We start from the raw sequence: 24521 nt of genomic DNA, 5'->3' as shown, positions 1-24521 counted from the left end.
CGTGTCATGACACTCCCTCATCTGATAGCTCGAGTAGCAGCCCTTCTGATTTTGTCACTTTGGTAACTAGTGACGACCAAAGAGACTGGCCTGTCGGCAATCTCAAAATGTAATATGCGCTGGATTTACAACGGAGATGCTAATTGGTTGTTGGAAATAACATAAATATTTAAAAAACAAGCATTTAGCTGTTTGCTAAGCAAGTTGTTGTATTTTTAGGAATAAAATAAAAAGTAACATGCTGATAATGGCAGCACTGGCCAACTGAAGAACCCCAGGGAGAGAGAGTTAAATCATCAGGGTGGCATGTCGCTTTTCTCCATTAAGTTGGGGGGGAAGAAGACAAAGATGAAAGAAAAACAGAAACACAGAAAAATACACACTATTGGTCTCAGAAACATTTTATTCTTCGACCACAGTGCATTAGTTTGGTGACAACATTCATGGACATTTAGCTAGCTAGCCTGCTGTTGCTAGCTAATTTGTCCTGGGATATAAATATTGGGTCGTTATTTTACCTGAAATGCACAAGGTCGTTCAGGATATTGGTAAAATGTTGACCCCTTTTGAGTCACACAAAATCGTGTGTTCTCTACTCCGAAAATGTATCCACAGATAAAAGAGGAAACCTAGTTAGTTTGTAGTAATCTGGGGCGAAAGGTAGCCTAGTGGTTAGAGCGTTGGACGCGTAACCTGAAAAGTTGCAAGATCGAATCCCCAAGCTGACAAGGTAACAATCTGTAATTTCCACCCTGAACAAGGCAGTTAACCCACTGTTGCTAGGCTGTCATTGAAAATAAGAATTTGTTCTGAACCTTCTTGCCTACTTAAATAAAGGAAAAATAAATAAAAACATCTCTCTGTCTTCTTCTGTGGACTTTATATGGTGGTTGGCAACCAACTTTAAGGTGCATTACCACCACCAACTGAACTGGAATGTGGATCTCAGTTCATCTTTCAATCACCCACGTGGGCATATACTCCTAAAAACCAATGAGGAGATGGAAGAGGCGGGACTTGCAGCACGTCAAGCATAAAAAAAATGAAACACCGTTTTATTTTCTCGTTGACGCGTGCAAGCAGTTTGGATGAAATGACTGAATAACATGTACAGTGTCTTCGGAAAGACCCCTTGACTTTTCCCACATTTGGTTACGTTACAGCCTTATTCTAAAATGAATACAAAGAAATACTCAGGAATCTACACACGATACCCCATAACGACAAAACAAAACGTTTTTTTTATACATTTTTGCTAATTTAAAAACAGAAATATAGTATTTACAAACTATTCAGACCCTTTGCTATGTGACTCGAAATTGATCTCAGGTGCATCCTGTTTCTATTGATCATCCTTGAGATGTTTCTACAACTTGATTGGAGTCCACCTGTGGTAAATTCAATTGATTGGACATGATTTAGAAAGGCACAAACCTGTCTATATAAGTTCTCACAGCTGACAGTGCATGTCAGAGTAAAAACCAAGGCATGAGTTCGAAGGAATTGTCCGTAGAGCTCCGAGACAGCATTGTGTTGAGGCACAGATCTGGAGAAAGGTACCAGCATTTCTGCAGCATTGAAGGTCCCAAAGAACACAGCGCCTCCATCATACTTAAATGGAAGAAGTTTGGAACCACCAAGACTCTTCCTATAGAGCTGGTCACCCGGCCAAACTGAGCAATCGGGGGAGAAGGGCCTTGGTCAGGGAGATGACCAAGAACCCGATAGTCACTCTGACAGAGCTCCAGAGTTCCTCTGTGGAGATGGGAGAACATTTCAGAAGGACAACCATCCCTGCAGCACTCCACAAATCAGGCCTTTATGGTAGAGTGGACATAGGGAAGCCACTTCTTCGTAAACGCACGACAACCCTTTTGGAGTCTGCCAAAAGGCACCTAAAGACTCTCAGACCATAAGAAACAAGATTCTCTACGGTCTGATGAAACCAATATTGGCCTGAATGCCAAGCGTCACATCTGGAGGAAACCTGGCACCATTCCTACGGTGAAGCATGGTGGTGGCAGCATCATGATGTGGGGATGTTTTTCAGCCGCAGGGACTGGGAGACAGGATCGAGGCAGGACAGAGGCAAAGATCAGAACAGAGCAAAGTACAGAGAGATCCTTAATGAAAACCTGCTCCAGAGCACTCAGGACCTCAGACTGGGGCGAAGATTCACCTTCCAACAGGACAACGACCCTAGGCACACACTGCCAAGACAATGCAGGAGTGGCTTTGGGACAAGTCTCTGAATGTCCTTGAGTGGCCCAGCCAGATCCCAAACTTGAACTTGATCGAACATCTCTGGAGAGACCTGAAAATAGCTTTGCAGCAACGTTCCCCATCCAACCTGACAGAGCTTGAGAAGATCTGCAGAGAAAGAATGGGAGAAACTCCCCAAATACAGGTGTGCCAAGCTCGTAGCGTCATACCCAATAAGACTCGAGGCTGTAATCGCTGCCAAAGGTGCTTCATCAAAGTACTGTAAAGGGTCTGAATACTTATGTAATATATTTCCGTTTTTCATTTTGAATAAATTAGCAAAAATGTCTAAAAACCTGTTTTCGCTTTGTCATTATGGGGTATTGTGTGTAGATTGACGAGAGAAAAATATGAATACATTTTAGAATAAGGCTGTAACAAAATTTGGAAAAAGTCAAGGGGTCTGTATACTTTCTGAATGCACTGTACATGTTAAATAAATAAATAAAACATATACTGCTGTACATATCATTTTTAATATATCTTGTGAACTGTAAATTATTCCGGTGTATATAAGTATAGATGGCATTTGGATTACTGTTACAGTGCTATTTGAGTTGTAATTGTTTTCATTCTGACATTTCTGGGGGTACTTGTCTGACATTTTACTGCATTGTTAGGAGCTAGTAACATAAGCATTTCACGCATTTTCATTTTTAATAAATTAGCAAAAATGTCTAAAAACCTGCTTTTGCCTTGTCATTATGTGTGTAGATTAATGAGGACATTTTTTTAAAAGTTCATTTTAGAATAAGGCTGTAACCTACCAAAATGTGGAAAAAGTCAAGGGGTCTGAATACTTTCCAAAGTGTACATTTATTTTGCAATGCTCACACACACAACGCGGTCTGTGTGGTCAGCATTGAAGATTTTGTGGTTGGAATTGCAGTATGTATTTAGTTTCAGAATTTAGACATGAGCTAGCAACTTTTGACAGATCGGTTACATCTGGACAAACAAACTGTTGCTTTACAACTAATGTGTTCTGTGGAGACCAAAAGTGAGAGTTCTAATATTTGCATAATCGCTGTGATTGGCAGTGTCTCACGTTAGATGTCGTCACTTCTCTGCGATGCTCTTAAGTATTAACACCCCATGGCTTTTCCACATTTTGTTGTATTACAGCCTGAATTTAAAATTGATTAAATATAGATTTTTTTTTGTCCATGGCCTACACACAATACCCAATAATGTCAAAGTGGAATTAATACAAAATGAAATGTCTTGAGTCAATAAGTATTCAACCCCTTTGTTATGGCAATCCTAAATAACAAAATGTGCTTAACAAGTCACATAATAAGTGGCATGGACAATAATAGTGTTTAACATGATTTTTGAATGACTACCTCATCTCTTTACCACACACATACAATTATCGGTAAGGTCACTCAGTCACGCAGTGAATTTCAAACACAGAATCAACCAGAAAGACTAGGGAGGTTTGCTAATGCCTCGCGAAGAAGGGCACCCATTGGTAGATTGGTATACATAAAAAAAGCAGACACTGAATATCCCTTTGAGGATGGTGAAGTTATTAATTACACTTTGGATGGTGTATCAATATACCCCGCCACTACAAAGATGCAGGCGTCCATCCTAACTCAGTGAGCAGAGAGGCAGGTGAAAACTGGGGATGGATCAACAACATTGTAGTTACTCCACAATACTAACCTAATTGAAAGAGTGAAAAGAAGGAAGCCTGTACAGAATACAAATATTCCAAAACATGTATTCTGTTTGCAACAAGGCACTGAAGTAATACTGCAAAAGAAATGTGGCAAAGCAATTAACATTTTGTCCTGAATACAACGTGTTTTGTTTGAGGCAAATCCAATACAAGCCATTACTGAGTACCACTCTCCATTTTCAATAGTGGTGGCTGCATCATGTTATGGGTATGCTTGTAATTGTTACGGACTGGGGAGTTTTTCAGGAAAAATAAGAAACGGAATGGAGCTAAGCGCATGCAAAATCTTAGAGGAAAACCTGATTCAGTCTGCTTTCCACCTGACACTGGGAGATCAATTAACCTTTCAGCAGGACAATAACCTAAAACACAAGGCTGCTGTTTACCAAGTAGACAGTGAATGTTCCTTTGTGGCCGAGTTACAGTTTTGAATTAAATCTACTTGAATATCTATGTCAAGACTTGAAAATGTCTGTCTAGCAATGACCAACAACCAACTTGAATAATGTGCAAATATTGTACAATCCAGGTGTGCAAAGCTCTTCAAGAAATATTCAGAAAAACTCACAGCTATAATCGCTGCTAAAGGTGATTCTTACATGTATTTGAGATATTTCTGTATTTCATTTTCAATAAATTTGCTACAAAATCTAAAAACATGTTTTCACTTTGTCATTATGGGGTATTGTGTGTAGATGGGTGAGAAAAATATATATTTAATACATTTTGAATTCAGGCTGTAACACAACAAAATGTGGAATAAGTCAAGGGTTATAAATACTTTCTGAAGGCAGCTAGTTTCATGCCCTGATCTGTTTCACCTGTCCTTGTGATCGTCTCCACCCCCTCCAGGTGTCACTTATTTTCCCTGGTGTATTTATCCCTGTGTTTCCTGTCTCTCTGTGCCAGTTCATCTTGTATGTTCAAGTCAACCCGCGTGGTTTTCCTGTGCCTCTACTTTTCTATTCTCGTTTACTAGTCCTCCCAGTTTTTACCTCCACCTGTTTTTCTGGACTCCATTCCTGCCTGCCTGACCATTCTGCCTGCGTTGACCTCAAGCCTGCCTGCCATTCTGTACCTCTGAACTGGTTTTAACCTTTTGCCTGTCCACGACCATTCTCTTGCCTCCCCCTTTTGGATTGTTAATAAACATCTTGGACTCTAACCATCTGTCTCCTGTGTCTGCATCTGGGTCTCGCCTTGTGGCCTTATAGTACGAACTGGCCTTGACAGACCCAGCAGACCTGGACCAGCTCCGCCACTCTGTCTCCCTGCAGGGAGCCACCATTCGGAGGCATGAGGAGCTACTTCAGGACCTTCTGGAAGGGCTTCGTTCCCTGACGGAACGCCACGACCAGGGGTTCAAGGCTGTTATGGAGCAAATCAGGGAGTTAGCTCATAGGCAGCCTACCACCTCTGAGAACCCCCAACCACTCAGAAACTTTTTCCCTGTGAGTGGTGAGGTTGTACAGCCTTCCCCGGGTCCCAGAGAACCCTGCTTACCTCCTCTGGAGTGATACTCTAGGGGTCCTGGTATCTGCTGGGGTTTTCTTTCTCAATGCTCCCTTATTTTTGAGCTACAGCCATCTTCGTTTCCTTCGGACCGATCTAAGATAGCATATATTATTACGCTAATGTCGGGAAGGGAGCTCTCCTGGGCGACGGCTGTTTGGGAGCAACAATCTGCCAATTGTCGTCATCTGGAGGATTTTATGGTAGAGGCGAGAAAGGCTTTTGTTTCTCCAGTATCTGGGAGCGAGGCGGCCCATAAACTGCTGAATTTACGTAAAAATTCTCAAAGTGTGGCAGACTACGCTGTTGACTTTCGCACGCTGGCCGCCGAGAGTACCTGCAATCCGGAGTCCCTTTTGGATACCTTCCTTCATGGACTATCTGAGGAGATAAAGGATGAGCTAGCTGCTCGGGAATTGCCAGTGGATCTCAATTCCCTCATCGCCCTCACCATTAAAATTGATGGGCAGCTAAGGGAACGCAGGAGAGAGAGGAGGTCTGACCTGGGTCACACTTGTTCATCTGCAGTTGCTCGCTCATCTTCGAAGTAATCCGGAAGTCCCCGAAGGCTATTTTTCAGAGAGGATCCGAAGCCACCTGAGCTCCCTCGAGAATCATCAGCGACGGGTGAGTCAGATACTCCAGAACCTATGCAACTGGGCAGAGCTAGATTATCGCCTAAGAAACGTTCACATAGGCTGAGTTCCAACAGTTGTCTGTACTGTGGGGCTGCACAACATTATATAGCCACCTGCCCAGTTAAGCTTTATTTTGATGTATGACACTTGTATTTTCATGAATGTTAAATATTTATATTTCTGTCATTTGAATTTCGCACTCTGCAATTTCACTGGATGTTGTCGAGGTGGGTCGCTAGCGAAATGCCTGCGCCAGAAAGGTTAAGAGACCCATCTCTATAGTAGGCACAAGTACTCTGGTGAGCCAGACTGGGAATCTTCTTAATCCCATTAACCGGACTCCCTCCTTTGTTATAGTGCTGTGGGGAGGCCAGTCTAAATCTCTACGGGTGCTCATTGACTCTGGGGCAGATGAGAGTTTTATGGATGCTACTCTAGTTTCTGAATTAGGTATTCCCACTCAACTTCTCTGTTTCCATGGACGCTAGAGCACTGGACGGACGCTCCATTGGCAGAGTTACCCACAGCACTGTTCCTGTTAATCTTCGGGTTTCAGGAAATCACAGTGAGGCTATACAGCTGCTTCTCATTGAGTCTCCCCATGTTCCAGTTGTTTTGGGATTTTCTTGGTTTAAAAAAACACAACCCCGTTATTGATTGGACCACATGTTCAATCTTGGGTTGGAGTCTGTTTTGCCATTCCCATTGCCTCAAAGCAGCACAGCCTTCCCCGAGACAGGCTCCTCAGGGCTTATGTCAAGTCTCAGATTTCTCTACCGGCCCACAGATTACCACAACCCCCTGGAAGTTTTCAGCAAGGCACGGGCTACTTCTCTTCTCCCGCATCGTCCTCATGATTGTGCCATTGATCTCCCCCCAGGCACCACACCACCTCGCGGTAGGCTACATTCTCTATCTGGGCCGGAGACCAAGGCCATGGGGGAGTACATAGAGGAGTCTCCGGCTACTGGGGCTGTCCGTCCGTCTGCTTCTCCTGCCGGCGCAGGGTTTTTCTTTGTGGAGAAGGACAAGCCCCTGCGTTCGTGCATTGACTACCGGGGTCTTAATGATATTACGAGTAAGAATTGTTACTCCCTACCACTCATCTCCTCAGCTTTTGAACCTCTCCAGGAAGCCACCATTTTTTTTACAAGCTGGATCTTTGGAATGCCTACCACCTGGTTCGGATACGCGAAGGAGATGAGTGGAAGACAGCATTCAGCACAGCCAAGCGCATTAATTCCAGGCAGGCCCGGTGGGCTCTGTTATTTACTAGGTTCAATTTCACCAACTCCTACCGCCCAGTGTCCAAAAACCTGAAGCAGGATGCTCTCTCCCGTCTATACAGTTCCACTGCCATTCCCTCTGAATCTGAGACCATCCTCCCTGCCTCTTGCTTGGCGGCTTCTGTTGTTTGGGGAATTGAGGCTCTGGTCCGCAAGGTTCAGTGTTCCCAATCGGACCCTGTGGGGGGCCCGGCTAACCGTCTGCTTGTGCCTGATGAGGTCTGGTCTCAGGTCCTAGAATGGGCTCACTCCTCCAGGCTTACCTGTCATCCTGGTACTCATCGGACCCTGGCTTTCCTCCGTCAACGCTTCTGCTGGCCTACCATGGTCCCTGAAGTATCGACCTTCTTCGCCGCATGCATGGAATGTGCGCAAAGCAAGACTCCGTGGCAAGCTCCATCTGGCTTCCTACAGCCACTTCCTGTCCCTCATCACCCCTGGTCCCATATTCCTCTGGAATTCGTCACTGGGCTTCCTCCGTCAGACGGCAACACCACCATTCTGACGGTGGTGGACAGAATCTCCAAGGCCTCCCATTTCATCCCTCTTCCTAAGTTACCTTCAGCCAAGGAGACGGCCCAGCTTATGGTGCAGCATGTCTTGCATATCCATGGACTCCTGGTTGACGTTGTCTCAGACCGGGGTCCTCGGTTCTCATCCCAATTCTGGAAGGCACTCTGGCTGGCGTTTTGCACCCAATAAGTCTGTCCTCTTGGTTTCATCCCCACTGTAACGGCCAGTCGCAGCGAGCCAATCAAGATATGGAGACGGCAATCCAGTGTCTGGTTGCCAGTAACCCCACCACCTGGAGACAGCAACTGGTCTGGGTGGAATATGCCAGGAACACTCTCCCTTGCTCGGCTACTGGACTATCCCCTTTTGAATGCTCCATGGGGTATTAGCCCCCGCTCTTCCCAGAGCAAGAAGTTGAGGTCAACGTACCTTCAGCCAAGATGTTCATCCACTGCTGTCGGCGTACCTGGAAAAGAGCTAGGGCGGCTCTTCTCAAGACCACCGCTTGTCGAGAACCGCCACCGGACTCTGGCTCCTCGCTGTCGGGCAGAGCGTATGGCTGTCCATTCGGGACCTACCCCTCCGTTTCATTGGTCCTTTCCCCATTTCTAGAGGCATTAGTCCCACTGCTGTCCGTCTGCTGTTGCCCTGTACCCTCCGTGTTCCCCCTACTTTTCATGTTTCCAGGATTAAACCCATGTCTCACTGCCCTCTGTCTCCTGCTTCTAGGCCCCTCCCTCCCCCGTGTCAATGATGGCCAGGCAGCGTGAAGGTGAGACGCCTCCTGAGGGTTCGACCACGGGGTGGGGTTTCCAGTACCTGTTTGACTGGGAGGGTTATGGCCCGGAGGAGAGGTGCTGGGTTCCGGCTAAAGTCATCCTGGACCCGACCCTCGTTGCTGATTTTCACCGCAGCCAGGTATGCACTCAGGTAGGACGCCAGGTGGCGTCCCTAGAGAGGGGGGGTACTGTCACGCCATGATCTGTTTCACCTGTCCTTGTGATTGTCTTCACCCCCTCCAGGTGTTGCTTATTTTCCCTGGTGTATTTATCCCGGTGTTTCCTGTCTCTCTGTGCCAGTTCGTCTTGTATGTTCAAGTCAACCAGCGCCTACTTTTCTATTCTCTTTTACTAGTCCTCCCAGTTTTGACCGTTGCCTGTTTTTCTGGACTCCATTCCTGTCTGCACTGACCTCGAGCCTGCCTGCCATTCTGTACCTCTGGAACTGGTTTTGACCTTTTGCCTGTCCACAACCATTTTTGTATTTTTAATAAACATCTTTGACTCTAACCATCTGCATCTGGGTCTCGCTTAAAGCCCTTATAGCTAGCCCTTCCTTCACTGACATAAAAAGCTTACTTAGCCTGTTTAAATTACACTGAAGCTGTAGACATGCAGCCCCACAATTAAGAGGAACTGGCTGTTTTTAGAAATCACACCGTAGATCAGCATGTTTCGCCAAGATCGTAATTGTTGGATCAGCTGAACACAGCAGCTGACTCAGGCTACTGCAATGACTCGTGGCTGTCACGCCCTGACCATAGAGAGCCCTCAGGGTTCTCTATGGTGTAATAGGTCAGAGCGTGACTAGGTTTTTTTCTAGTTATTTTAATTCTATGTTGGTGTGTGAGTATGGTTCCCAATTGGAGGCAGCTGAATATCGTTGCCTCTAATTGGGGATCATACTTAGTGTGTCCCTTTTTGGTTTGTTTAGTGCCTATGTGCGCTACGTACTGGACGTTCGTTAATTCTTTGTTGTTTTTTAAGTTTCACTGTAATAAATATGTGGAACTCTACACAACGCCTTGGTCCGATTATTTATATATATTTATATAACGATCGTGACAGTGGCAGAAGAACAGCTGCTTCATGAAAACTCATAAGTTAAGCATTAGTACTACAAGTTACAGTAGCTCGCTAGCTTTTGTTGAAAGATGAAACATTATGTGTGCAGCACTAAGTAGGTAGCTGGTTAGTTAACAACATTGTTACAGTCAAAGATGAACAACTTTATGCTAGCTTTTCATACCCATAGTCAAACTCCAGAAATACTGCTCATTGAAGCACACAAATCTACATAGTGATTGTTAATGTGGTAATAGAATCATGCACACATACACACACACTGCCGATCTATGGTTGATACGGCATTTTATTAATTTACTGATCCATTGACCAACCTCCTTCCCGACCCTTGACCTTTAACCTCTACCTCCATGCACTTTGAACCCTCACCTCTGGCACCTGGTCATCTCCAGTCTCTTCTGTTTGGACGATCCCAGTGTATGGTCCCCATAGTGTGTCAGTGGTGAGGTCTCTGCGGGCCAGAACCTTGGGGCCAGCAGTATCGTCACTTAGCTCCAGGTCATCTACAGAGAGAATGAGAGAAGAAAGAGAAGAGAGAGCGAATAAGTCTCCCAGGTCCCACAAGCAAACAAGATACAAAGCCATACAAAACCAACTCAGTTGTGTCTCAATTTACTGTTGATAGTTATAATAGTAGAATAGACAAGGTGCATCAGCAGTTTACTATTGTTATATCAGTTACTGACAGTTGTTCAATTAGCCATGTGCAGCTAACCATTTTTTAATTGGTAAGTTAGTCTAAACTTAAGTAATCACGGCCAAATACTGCCCAAGTATGCAGGGCAAGTGCCCAGGGACCCTGAACTCCAGGGAACCCCCATTCATTTTGTTAGTCACTTTCAGATATCATATGTGACTTGTTTCAGAAATCTAGGCGTATGTCACGCGTCACTACTTAACAGGAGAGCCATTTGAATGTAAACTTTTATTTTTTTATCAAAATGCGTTTTTTGGCAGAAATGCCTTCTGGAACATGTGAACTTTCATGTGCCTTAATAACAAACATGTATGTCATCTGTAAATATGAATATTAAATTATGAGCCTAGTTGGTTTAGCCACGTAAAATACAGCAACCTTCCCACAAGCCATGATTGGCTGAGATAATGAGTGGGCTGCACATGCCAAGAGATGAGTTCGGATTGGTCTGCCATGTAGCACGCAATCTGTCTATAATATGAGCTGGTCAGTATGTGTAGGTAACCCTTTCTAATGAGGATTTTTTTAAAGATATCACATAGTAGAACTGCATAAGTGTTACTCTCCACTTTCTGGAGGACCGAGTTTTGAAATCAGTGGAATGCACGGTGGAATTAGAGTATGACAGCTAAGGAGATGGAGAAAACTTTGGCATTTGATTGCAAATATGCAGACATAGTCAAAAAGAGAACACACAGAAGGCTGTGTTGTATAAAACGCCTGTCTCCGGATTACATCTTCAAACTAAGGGCAACCATGGCCTCCGTGATAGAGAGGGTGAAGCGTCCATCCATGTATATGGATAAGAGAATCTAGCTAGCTACATTTTCAGATATTACAAATTTCTAATTTTGTCAAGTTAAAGTGCACTGTTAGCTAGCTAGCTAACATTAGCTGGCTGGCTTGCTAGCTAACGTTACATGTATGATCTGTGTAGTAATATTATTCATATCTCAGAGCCATTTGCATTGCTAGTTATAGACTAATGTTAGCTAGCTAACATTGAACCTGGTTGGTTAGCTACCATCAGATTTACGCAGGCTAGTAATGTTATGAGTTTGGATTTAGGTTCATTGTTTAGCTAGCTAGCTACATGTCTAAACAAAAGACACTCCTATGCAAGTAGCCATTTCAATAGAATGTTCATGATGTCACTGCGACAACTGTCGATAGACGTAGCTGGTCGAGCGCAGACAAATTTACAAACGCTCAACACCCATTGAATATGGCCAGTGTCAGTAAACGTTGGCAAAAAAGCATAATTAAATTGTTGCCAGCAGCACAGCAGTCACCAATGTTTTGGATAACATAAAAACAGCCTAACCAGCTCTGCTGGGCGAGTAAACTGGTCAGAGTTAACTGTTCTCTCATTTGTGTCTGGAAGTAGCTAGCAAGCTAGCCAACTAGCGTGGGTGCTTGACTGCTGTTGTTAGAACAGAACGCTCGAATCAATCCTACTCCTCGGCCAGAGCACGCCCAGTGTGCTCTCTGAACGCTCCGAGAGTGAAACGCTCTCAATTTACGAACAGACAACGTGACAACGCTCTTGAGTTTACGAACGCCCAGAAAATGTCTCTACACCTTAAATGTGTACAATTACAGGAAATTAACTTTACATTTAAAAAAATATATATCTGCCGTCAAGACCGGGGCCAGTATAATGTTTTGCCCGCGAGGTGGGGGGAGTCCAAAACAAATCTCGCTTAGGGCCCCCAAAAGGTTACTGCCGGCCCTGACTACTGATATAATGCTTGTAGTTAAAGGACCAATGCAGACGTTTATGAGTGGTCTGAGTGGGGAGGAGAAAACTGAAAACTAGCTGTTATTGGCTGAGAGGTTTGGAACTCTTTCTTATTTGTCTATTAACTAAGCTTAATCCCACCAAAAAAGGCAAAAATTTCAGGAGATCTTTTCAAACAGCTCTTACACTAAAAGGGCATTATCAGCATTTCCACAATTTCACCCCCCCCCCCCTTACCCTCAGTACAGCCTCAATTCCCAAAGTTGTGTCAAGTTGGCTGCATGTCCTTTGGATGGTGGACCATTCTTAATACACATGGGAAACTGCTGAGCGTGAAAAAACTTTAAGTGGGTAAAGTAGTTTAACTGCAAAAAATTGATTGATTGCACAAATCAGTTGACTGCATGTGTGGGGATGGATGTGGGTACATAGACCTGCGAGGTACTGCGGCCCCCTCATAATGAGTACAGATTTTTTCGTGTCCCATCAAAGTTGCCCATCCCTAATCTATGTCATGTCATGGCCAGAGCTCTGATGATTCCAACACTAGGGGGGTGTGGTGTTGCCTTGAGCACAGAGTGGACTGAGCAGGAGTTGGCCAAAACCAAGCAAACTTTTGTACTTCCTCTTAGGAGATAACTAAGAAAAAGACATGGGAGTCAAGGCATTAGTGTGAGACTTGGACAGAGGGAGCCTTAGGCCACTGAGGAGGAGAGCCCTTCACTATCACACTCATATCCCTTACAATCCCACAGAGCAGAATCTCAAAAGTAGGATCGCAAAGGTAGGATCTCAAAAGCTTAAACAAAAACACATATCTCAAGAAGGAATGATTAGGAAAGGAATCTTGAAATTCACTTAGTCCAGTACCTACAGTAAGTCCTATGACACAGCCCCCATAGCCATGGTGCTCTACAGTGCAGTAACATTGGAACCTGCTGTTTACCACCACGTTCAGCTGTCCCTCTCCCTCCATGTTGATTCTGTTGCTCTGTGCCCCCCCCGTCGCCCCCTCCCTCCTCCTCCATGGTTCAGCTTCTCTTTCGGGGGTCGGGCTAAAGTGCCAGGCTGATAAGAGTGTTTGTCTAACACTCTCTATGTCAAAACACTCATCTATCTTCTCTGTATCTATCCCCACCAGAGAACAACAGACAGATGCTGATAAAAATGGCTTTCCCACAGCCAAGAGTGGGAGAAAGAGAGGGGGAGGAAAGGAGAGGGGGGAAGGGAGAGAGGGAGGGGTGGAGGAGAGAGAGGGGGAGATAGAGACAGCGGGAAGGAGGGGAAAAATGAAGGAGCAGTAGTGAGAAGGAGATTGGAACAAATCAAGCTTATGAGTTTGTTACTAAGTGGAGGCTGGTGGAAGGAGCTATAGGAGGACGGACTCAATGTAATGTGGGGAACTCATTGTAATGTGGGGAATGGAATTCATGGAACGGAGTCAAACATGTGGTTCCCATACGTTTGATGTGTTTGTGTAAGTCTCCTGTCCACATCAGCGAGGCTGAAGTCCAGTGTCCAGGCCTATCTCCCAGCACCCCTGGCCAGATCACACTCTGACCAACTAATCTCAACACTCCATCAATGTCCAGTCTGCTGCCCTGATATTGGCTGGCCTCGGTCACATGATGCCTTATCAGCATGAACACCACCATTAACCTAATTGTGAAATTGTCTGCTGGGATTTTACCTTTGTGAAAAAATAGAGAGACCACACTGAGTGTTGGTGTTTAGAACCTAAAAATATTCCATCATCCTTCCATGATCAACCAAGCCCCATTCCCCACTCTCTGCCAACTGTAACACAGGGAGGTAACCTGGATGGGAGGTCCCAGCTCTAAGTTGCCGACGCACGGTCAGCCGCGCGGGCACACCATCCAACAGGTGGCTTAAAAATCAAGATCAGTTTCATCCTCCCACTGAGGAGTGATCATGAGGCCCATTTTAATCACTGCACATGGGTAATCCCTACAGGTTAGCACGGTGCTACGCTACGCAGGGCCTCCTACCGTTCTAATCCCTGCTAATTACCACTACCGCACACCACAAACCCCCATAATGACCTGGGGTTCTTATCAATACTGCTCAATGCCCTGCGCTCGCCTCACAGCCTGATACTGGCCCCTCTGTAGAGGCTCTACACCATCTCTACAGCCCCACAGCCCTGTTCATTGCCCTGCTGCTTGGCCACTCCGCTTGATATGCTGGCCCCTCTCCTTGCCCCTAACCATCTCTATGCCCCCACACAGCAGACCTCAAGAATATCCACGGCCCGGACCACAGACAGTGCCCACAAAACACAGGCAGGACCAGGCTTAATCAATAGGGATCCTGCACCACAGTCCACACAGACCTATCAGCCAGCCTTATCAATAGAGCTCCACTCTGGCAGTGTCCACACAAAGCCTTATCAATATGGCTGCTTCACCAGCCACTGGGGTGTCCTGTCCGTTTTACAACAGCAGACAATAAAACAATCACCCTATCGTTAATGAAATGACTAATGCAATTACCCGATGAGTAGACAGAGGGGGATAGAGGGAGTTTAGGAGGAAGAGGGAGTACTGGAGGGAGAATACAGCAAAAGCGAGGCCATACATTTGTATAAAAAATCTATTTGTTTCACATGTTTAGATGTGTTATTTTCTTTAAGACCCTGAGGGATTGTGACCTCATGGCACATGGGCAATTTAACAGATTCACGCAAATCCACTTCCTCTCTGAATCCTTCAAGAGGAACAAAGAAACCTTCAGGTAATGCTGTGTTCGTAACCAAGCAAGAGGTGGGAATTTACCAGTTGTGAAGTCGTAAACACAAGTTGTATGCATTCACGTGCTTTGACCTCATTGAGAAATGCCAATTGGCTAATGGCCAGGAAGCTGCATAAACCATAAAGTAAAGGTACAGCTATCGTGATTGTAAACAAATTATAGTGTTCAAAACCCATATTAATAGATTGATTTTTCATAAATAACGTTTTGTTGTTGCATTTAACTGCCGAAAATGCTGTTATTGAGGTCAGCATGTGGGAGAAGTGGGAGATCAGGATGATAAGCAAGTTTCCCACTTGAATGACCAGTTTGAGGGCCGTTCAAGTGGATTTTTGTGGTAAATTCCAACTTTCGCAGCATAAACATCCCATTCAAGCTATGTAAAAGACATACGTGCTAACAGACACCTGAAAGTAGTTTTACAAGTCTGTCAGATTGACATGATGGCAGTGAACAGTGGGATTCTGCCCCTTACATGTCCCTATGAGTAAACCAACACCACCATGGATCATTCAAAGGGGTTGTTAGTTATACCATGTTAACATAATACCTACAACTGTAGTTTACAGTACAGTCCTGTAGGGGCACTGGAGCTCAGCCTTGATAACCCAAACAATGTTATGAGAAAGAGATACAGTAGCACTTCTTGGTCAAATACATAGCTTACACTTATCTATTCATTCTCAACATACTGGACACACCTGTCTTTGTGTAGTAGTTCATTGTCTATGAAATTGTTCAGGTAGATAAGAACTTTGAGGTATTGGGCAATTAATGACATCACCAACCTTACATCAACGTTACAACAGGCCAACCTAACCTAGCGTTGTGCTGGTCGTCACGTTTGCAAAACAACACGCATGATCATCGGCACCATCCTATGGGAGTCGAGCATGCTCAAAAGGACTCAGTCATCTGATTGGATCTCAATACGTAAAAAATAGTTACACAACCCTCTGTAGCAGGATCTCCCCTATTCCCCAACATCATCGTCTCCTCTATCAGGGCTAATTGATTTTTTTAAAGGCTATTGTTGATATCAAATTAGCACATCGCTGCGAAGCCATTGATTTTTTGACACAGTACAACAGGAAGTCTTTATCAGGGCCGCACTCCGACCCCACACTAATAGCTGGGGTTTAACCTCTGCTGAATGACAAATCCCTGAGCTTTCTCCCCTACTCACTCAGCATGGAGGCTCCCCCTCTCTGCTCTGCACCTCACAACTGAGGAAAAGAGATGGGCCGCTACCGGTACACAGCAGCCCTACGGTGCAGGCTTGGAGAGACCATCAGAGCTAACAGTCACAATATGAGTGTCTGTGAGAGAGTGAGAGAGAGATAGAGAGAAAGAAAGCAAACCCACTACTCCAGTCAGGATATAGAAACGTTATGGTCGAACACAGTCCCTTGGGTCCAGCAACTGTTCAGTTTAAAAAATACAAATTTCTCATGCTCAGGACGCAATAATTTCCATTTTACACTCTGTTGCACAGCAAAGATAAGACACCTGCGACGCCAAGCTAATCAGATGAGCTTCAACAGAACTTTATCATTGACATTTACAACTGTTTACCCAACTAATTTCTCTTAACTGCACTGCTGAACTTTTATCTGCAAAATACATACACTAGGAAAGAGCAGATGCCGAACATGCAAAATCCAAATATGTAAAATAAGATCAAGTAATTTAAAACAAAATGGGGAAAAATATGTGTAAGCCCAAAGTTGGCAAGGCAGTGTTGACAAAATGTACCCCTGAGAATACAGACAGAAATGTGAAGAATGCTGACATTCACATGCAAAACTTCATTTTGAGTTCAGAAGCCCAGTGGTTGAATACGTTTATTTGTGATAAGAGCCTGTGATAGAGATACACGACTAGTACTGTAGCGTTCTCTTATGCAGCGCTTATGCTTTAAGTATAGGCTACTTTATCACTCTAAAAACACAGCCAGCAGGGAGCCCAAGGTAATGTAAAGAATACCATGTCATCATAAATAGTGGCTCGGTTAAATGTTCTACTCTTAGAAAAAAAGGTGCTATCTAGATCCAAACAAATGGTCATTCAGCTGTCCCCATAGGATAACCCTTTGCAGAACCCTTTTTGGTTCCAGGTCCACCCTTTCCACAGAGGGTTCTACTTGGAAGCCAAAAGGGTTCTACCTGGAACCAAAAATGGTTCCCCCTGGAACCAAAAAGGGTTCTCCTATGGGGACAGGCAAATAAGTATTTTAAAACCCTTTATTTCTAAGTGTACCCATGCCTCTCTGTCTCCAGGAGGCTGTACTGTACCAACAGAGAGAGCTGTGAAACAGAGCAACATTGTTAGGGCCGAGGGCAGCAGTATGACTGGAGGGTCACAGACAGGGGAGAAGGGTTAGATCTGATCAAGACTCCACTGCTACCCCTGAGCTGTACCAAAACTCCCCTTTAAAGAGAGAGAGAGAAAGAGAGAATGTGTGTGCAATGGAGTGAGTGTGCGTGTGTGTGTGTGTTTGCCTCCATCTCTTCCAGCCTCCCCTAACTCCACTGCTACCCTTTCATAAATTGAAAGTGGAGACCTTCAAGAAACTCTCCTGATAATCACACATAAATTAATTAGAAAATGTTTCTCGACATTCTCTCCGCATAGATGGAGGAAAAAAAGACTCGGGCAAAGCCACAAAATTAATTGTACGGTATGTGACTTCGATAATTAATTCAATCATTAACTCTACTTCAACAACTCCTTCTGGCTTCATGAAGGACATTTCAATCATAGCTGTGTCAGGATGTAGACTTGGAAAGAAACCTGAAAAGTTGATATTAGAGAATGAAGCTTTACAGTCAGGGCCATGTTCAGATTCACTAGCTAAAGTTAGAAGGCCTAATGTGCTATATAATGATAGTGCAGGTTTGTGTCTGTCTAAAAACAGCCAACAATGTTTAAACATAATAGTGGCTTCCTGTAATATACAGTAATCATGGGTAAGCAAAAGGATGTACCAGTAACGGAGGAGAGACAATTGAGTCCTCTCCTGTTCCACTTCCTAAAATGGCTACTTTGCTCCTACAGTATTAACAGCCATGTAAGAGAAACCTACTGTATGAGGAAATTGAGCTTTTGTGAGAGGAGAACATGAAAAAAGTGTCAGAAATGCCCATATCCTGGTGCTAATTCATCGACTCACAGTGGAGGAGGTTCTGTATGGACATTCAGTCATTCCAGAGATACTTCCATTTGGGCACACCAAGCCAACAATCCATATCAGAACATACTGAGATGAGAAATAGCTACACCACAATCCAAGATGGCCAGTCAGTCACCCTCTCCAAGCTCACCACAGTACATGTGACAGGGTCACCACATACATCAGATCTAAAAACCTACACTACATAATGGAGCAGTGAGCTGGAGTGGGAAGCTGGTGTGAGTCTGGCAGGGGAGAGATAGAGGACAGGAGGGGGAAAGAACAAACTGAAACGCGTGGTACGAAGGACAGGATGTGGGCTAGCACTGCAGAGAAGCCAGGCGTCTGATAGGGTCGTAATCACCATGGCACTGTCTCGGGCAGCAGGCGCTAACACATCGGCGATGGGAGCAGCTGGGCTGATAGGGCCGGGACAGCAGTGAGAAATGTTCCTTTAGATTATACCCCTCGCCTATCAATCATCACGAGGGGAACAGAGTGACACAGAGACAAGGCAGAGAGAGAGAGAGAGAGAGAGAGAGAAGAGGGAACATAGATAGAGGGGGGAGTTGAGGATTAGCTAGCTCCTTCATTATAGATAAATAAACTAAAGCAGGTCCATCATTAAATAGTGAGCTCATTATACCACAGTGAGACATGTAATGGCTACCATATTTATTCACAGGAACAGATTAAAGAGGGAGCTCATTTGCCTTTGATGGCAGAGTGACAGTCAGCCTCACACAAACACAAGCAGCCTAGAATGGTTTATGTGACACACATTGGGTTGCCGTTGCAGTTTCTTTTCAACCACAGCAGTCCCACGGTCCACCGCACCAACCAAGGTTACAGTAGAGACAGAGCAGGTGTGGAACCTCTATAATATGTACACAGGCCTACAGGAGGCCAGGCAACCAACACAGTTACTGTACACTTCTACAGCATCAACAGGTCCAATTGGCATAGAGAAAGGGGACACAATCCTATGAGAATGTGAGCCAGTGATAATGAGTGAGAAAATCATCTACTACAATAGAAATGTTACAAGAAACAATAACCAAAATACAAGGAGTGATTAGCTTTCTGTACATCATTCTACTGTGGATGCTTGAGAACATATCAAGAGATCAATATTCTCCTCATATCTACATTCCTGAACTTACCCCATAGGGTGAAACACACTCCCTCACCCCATCCCCTCAAGCCTAGTCCAAAGCCCTACCCCTGGAGATCCAGTACAGACAAGCAGTAGAGACGGGAGTTAACCGTCTAATGCTGGGCACCTCTGCTCCCCCTCAGATAACAGGCTGTCTGTACACAACCACAGTCGCTGCCAACCAGATCAGAGGGAAAATAAAAAAGCCTATTTTCTTTCTTCAAAAAGTAAATATCATAGCCACACACCAAGTTAAAATGTACAGGATACGAACATTCCATTCCAGCTAAACAATGGATATATAAAGTTTTGCAAAAAAAAATATATATATATATTTCATACACATCTAAAATGTATTTAAGTCAGAATGCCCAAGAAGCCGGTGTTTGGAGGATATATTGGCACGGGTGTTGATAGGCCTGAGGTGAAGTCGAGGGCCAGCAAACCGTGCCAATATATCCTCCAAACACCAGCTTCGAGGGCATTATCACTTTTATACAATGGGTTAAACATATTCAAATAATGATTGACAAAAAAAAAACATTTTGTATCTATTCGTTCGTTTTAAATATTCCATTGCAATACTGGCTGGTAATGTTCTTATCCTTTGCTTGCTAGCTAGCCAACTACGGCTAACTTACAGTCACGTCAAACAGTGCAGCCAGAATAACAGCAAGTAGCTGCTTTTGTTTAAGCTGTTTTCTAGTGACATTTATTTGGATACACTCATTTCGCCTGGCATATGTGCTCTCTAGTCAGGACACTGTTGTTCAGAGGAGCTAGCCAACAACACAGCTACCACAATCACTTCAAACTGAAGCTGGAAAGACTGCAAACTAGATGCCTTTCGTTTAATTTTAACTGTTTTTTATTGACATTTCTTTGTACATATCCTTAAAAATGATGCTGATTTATGATTTCGACTGGCTGAAAAAAGCTGCCTGCCTGTCTGTCTCATCCCGACTGCTGACCCCACACATTCATTATTATGAGGCAGCTGGAGATTTAATTTCAATACTGAAACAATGTTGTAAATGTCAGAGTGAAAGACCGCAAGGTTTATATAATTCTCCGCTATTGAAAAACAATTGCTAGTTTAAAAGAAATGGGAGATAATGTAGATAATGTAGGAAATGCTTTTTGTAGTGGAAATCTAGTTTATAAATTGTCTGGCTGGGCTGAGGAGACAGTGGATTATGCAGTGAGTTGGAACAGAGTAAATAGGCATTTCAACGTCATAGCTTTTGCTGGTGGTAACTTGTGGAATAGACACCGGCTGGAATGCAGTTTTAATTGTCCAGGATTAGACCCACCCGTTGTACAAGAAGTAACAATCTGAGAACAGTAATATTTCACACACACACGAAGGTACCCATAAACAATCATTTCTGATGAAAAAACACAAATGTAAAAAATTGGTGAATATACAGTTTTGGAAATAAACTCTTCATATACACCCACACCTTTGCAGAAATGTGCAGAAATTCAAACTGTAGCACCACAATCAGTACTCTTCTTCCATGAAATAATCACTTTGATTGGTCCCGAAACAAACATGTGTTCTTGTTCTGAGAATCAGCCTCTAGATCAAAGACACAAAGTATTTATTGTCCTAAAAAATAATCGATATTGTGATTGGTATTTTTGTTGATGTCCATGAAGCAGACTGTCACGTTCTGACCTTAGTTCTTTTGTTATGTCTTTGTTTTAGTATGGTCAGGGCATGAGTTGGGTGTGTTGTCTATGTTAGCTTTTCTATGATTTGCTATTTCTGTGTTTGGCCTGGTATGGTTCTCAATCAGAGGCAGCTGTCAATCGTTGTCCCTGATTGAGAACCATATTTAGGTAGCCTGTTTTCTATTGTGTTTCATGGGTGATTGTTTTCTGTTTTGTGTCTACACCAGACAGGACTGTTTTGTTTCGTTCATTCGCTTTTGTTATTTTGTTTAGTGTTCTCGTGATAATAAATTATCAATATGGACACTTACCACGCTGCGCATTGGTCCTCCTCTTCTCCTTCATACGACGACCGTTACACAGACCATAAGGTTAAGTGCTATTAGTTTTATTCTTTTGAAAAACAATATGCAAATGTCTTATCACTACACTTGATACCTTCACTGCCTTCTGCAAGCAACAGTAAAACTGTTATTTACTGCAACCTGTTACACAAAACTCATTTGAATAAGATCCACTTTGATGAATATCTTTCCACAGAAAAAAAAGTCATGCAATGCAAATTTTCCAAATAACGTTACTGACTTTAATATTCTGAATGGTGATGGAAAAAGCTCTCTGTCACAGGAAAATATTGTCTCCAAAACTCTTACCTCCAAAACATAAGGCATGTTACAAACCTTCCTGTTAGGTACATGAATTTGCTTTATGATTCACATATTCACATCCAGATTAAAAAACAGACTTCATAATAATATTTGTCATAATTTTTAATGAAGTAACGATTAAAATGAGTCAACTATATTCAATACTTTGGTTTTGGTATACCTCTCAGGAGCCATCTGAGTTCAACCTCTGCCTTTTCCACGTCAGTTCAGCTCATCCCTCATCCCTCTTCTGTCTAATTCCCTCTGCAGAGATCTCCTATAGAGGGACATGCAGATTCAGCCCCTCTGCTGACAGAGAACCTAACCTACTATACACACCTTCCTATCAGAGCCCCACCTCCACCACCTGCTCCCTCAAATAAATTATCATCATTTTTATGCCATTGATGATATGCATATGCTATGCCTCTCCATGTTCCCCTATAATAAAAAATTATACCAAAAAAAATCCACCCTGTCTGATAATTATTAACAATCCTAATGTTTTATTGGTGGTCATTTGAATAACTCTGGAGGATAAGGATAGTGTAAAATGCTAGAATGGCAGGAATGCTTTTGCCAGTCTGCTAGTTTCTCCGGGTCTGATTCTGCAGCTCAGTGACACTCGGTCTGTTCTGTTCTGTATGTAGAGGATAGACAGGAGTGATGGTCCGGGAGCCACAAGGGATTACTGTGACGGCGATTTGCATATCAAGAATTTGAAGCAGAGAGGAAAATATCAAACCCTCCAGCCAGCAAGGTCATTGAAAATATATATATTTTTATCTTCATAATTTATTTTGCATATCATGCAGCGGGACATATTCTAGATGAAAAAGCAGCTTTACCGTATCACACTTTTCCTGCCTGACACTGGGTCCCAGCCACTGTCTTTTATTCTGCACCACCACACCCTCATCAAACTCCCTATATTGCACACACCAACTCCATTACACAGAAATAGCACCACACATGCCACACACACACACGCACACCTCATCTTCACGATTCCTTTCAGAATGAAGACAATGGTCTGCAAAATATAGCAAGAAGATCATTCATTAAAGAGATATTTGAGCTACACTCAGTTCCAAAAGGGTTCTGTCCTCATAGAATAACCCTTTTTGGTTCCAGAAAGAACCCTTTTGGGTTCCATGTAGAACCCCTTGGAACCCAAAATGGTACTAACTGCAACCAAGTTCTTCAAATGTTTCTTCTATGAGGACAGCCGAAGAACCCCAAGGTTCTAGAAAGCACCTTTTTTTTTTTAAATATAGCTTATAATCAAAGCATCTTTTTGATTTTCATGATTTTCACTATAAATAAATGCCACAAAGGCAATGTTTTGATAGATGACAGTGAACGTAAATAAGAAATTCAAAACACTTCTTGATAACTATTGTCTATACTCATATCAATCCGTTGGGTGAAAGTGTAGATTACAACCATACGATAACCACTTATCGTATGGTCATACCAGGATAAATAACACACTAATCACACTATATTTTACCAGGTAAGCTGACTGAGAACACATTCTCATTTACAGCAATGACCTGGGGAATAGTTACAGGGGAGAGGTGAGGGGATCAATGAGCCAATTGGAAGCTGGGGAATATTAGGTGGCCATGATGGAATGGGGCCAGGCTGAGAATTTAGCCAGGACACCGGGGTTAACACCCCTACTCTTAAGATAAGTGCCATGGGATCTTTAATGACCACAGAGTCAGGAAACCCGTTCAACGTCCCATCCGAAAGACGGCACCCTACACAGGGCAATGTCCCATCCGAAAGACGGCACCCTACACAGGGCAATGTCCCATCCGAAAGACGGCACCCTACACAGGGCAATGTCCCATCCGAAAGACGGCACCCTACACAGGGCAATGTCCCATCCGAAAGACGGCACCCTACACAGGGCAATGTCCCATCCGAAAGACGGCACCCTACACAGGGCAATGTCCCTTCCGAAAGACGGCACCCTACACAGGGCAATGTCCCATCCGAAAGACGGCACCCTACACAGGGCAATGTCCCATCCGAAAGACGGCACCCTACACAGGGCAATGTCCCATCCGAAAGACGGCACCCTACACAGGGCAATGTCCCCAAACATATACTGGCTCCAGAAAAAAAGTTGGATACTGATTGAATTCTGGTGGGAATTGTCTAATTCTATTTTCAAATAACAGGAAACGAATGTGGTCGACAAACATAGGCATGAGAAGAATTACAATCTTTTCCTTTTCTGGTCTGTCTTATTTTCAGCCAATACAATGAATCTTTCTTCTGTTAGTCTGAAATGTAGTGTCCGGGCAGTAGAAATGACACAGACACAATGCAATATAATATAAAGCAGCTAAATAGGTTTAAGAAAATAGAAATACAATTTCTATAAAGAATTGCTGAAATAATCATGTGTAAACAGATACATTCTAATTCACACTCTAATTCTAATTCACACTAATTCTAATTCACATTCTAATTTTGGCCAGGATTGGAAATTACATGGAAAATATTTCTACACTGTAAATGTATGAAAAATATGAATGATTGTGTTCATCACTGACTCATTATGACAGAGAGGGAGAGAGATGAGATGAGAGGGTCTGAAGACAGAATATATCAAATTTCCCACATGAGGCGTGGCTGCCATGACATAAACATCTAGAAAGCAGATCAATTGAGGGCAAGCACCAATCTCTGGCAGACATGAGCATGACAGTCTGCATTTGTGAGGAGGAAAATTGTTAAGTTGGACAGCTTGGGGGAGCAAGAGAGAGAGAGAGATGCAGAGAGGGAGGAAGAAAGAGCGAGTAAGAAGGAGAGGGAGATGGGTGTGATGAAGCTTGGGATGTCTGTGGTGAGGACCTGACCAGACCCTGCTCTCTAGTCT

At 43.7% G+C, this 24521-nt stretch overlaps 1 protein-coding gene across 2 annotated transcripts in view; it reads right to left on the bottom strand.

Moving 5' to 3' along the window:
• The window catches only part of LOC112252309 (zinc finger protein ZFPM1), a 103677-nt gene that overhangs the window by 23291 nt on the left and 55865 nt on the right, over positions 1-24521 (bottom strand). For both annotated transcript variants that reach the window (XM_024423428.2, XM_024423429.2), the window contains exon 4: positions 10133-10266. In XM_024423428.2, the coding sequence (XP_024279196.1) occupies positions 10133-10266 (134 nt within the window). The remainder of the gene's footprint in view (positions 1-10132; positions 10267-24521) is intronic.

The sequence above is a fragment of the Oncorhynchus tshawytscha genome, linkage group LG06, assembly GCF_018296145.1.
Source record: "Oncorhynchus tshawytscha isolate Ot180627B linkage group LG06, Otsh_v2.0, whole genome shotgun sequence".
In the NCBI taxonomy this organism is placed as follows: domain Eukaryota; kingdom Metazoa; phylum Chordata; class Actinopteri; order Salmoniformes; family Salmonidae; genus Oncorhynchus; species Oncorhynchus tshawytscha.
The sequence above is the reverse complement of the archived record's forward strand: the minus strand, read 5'-3'. Positions and strand labels throughout refer to the sequence as shown.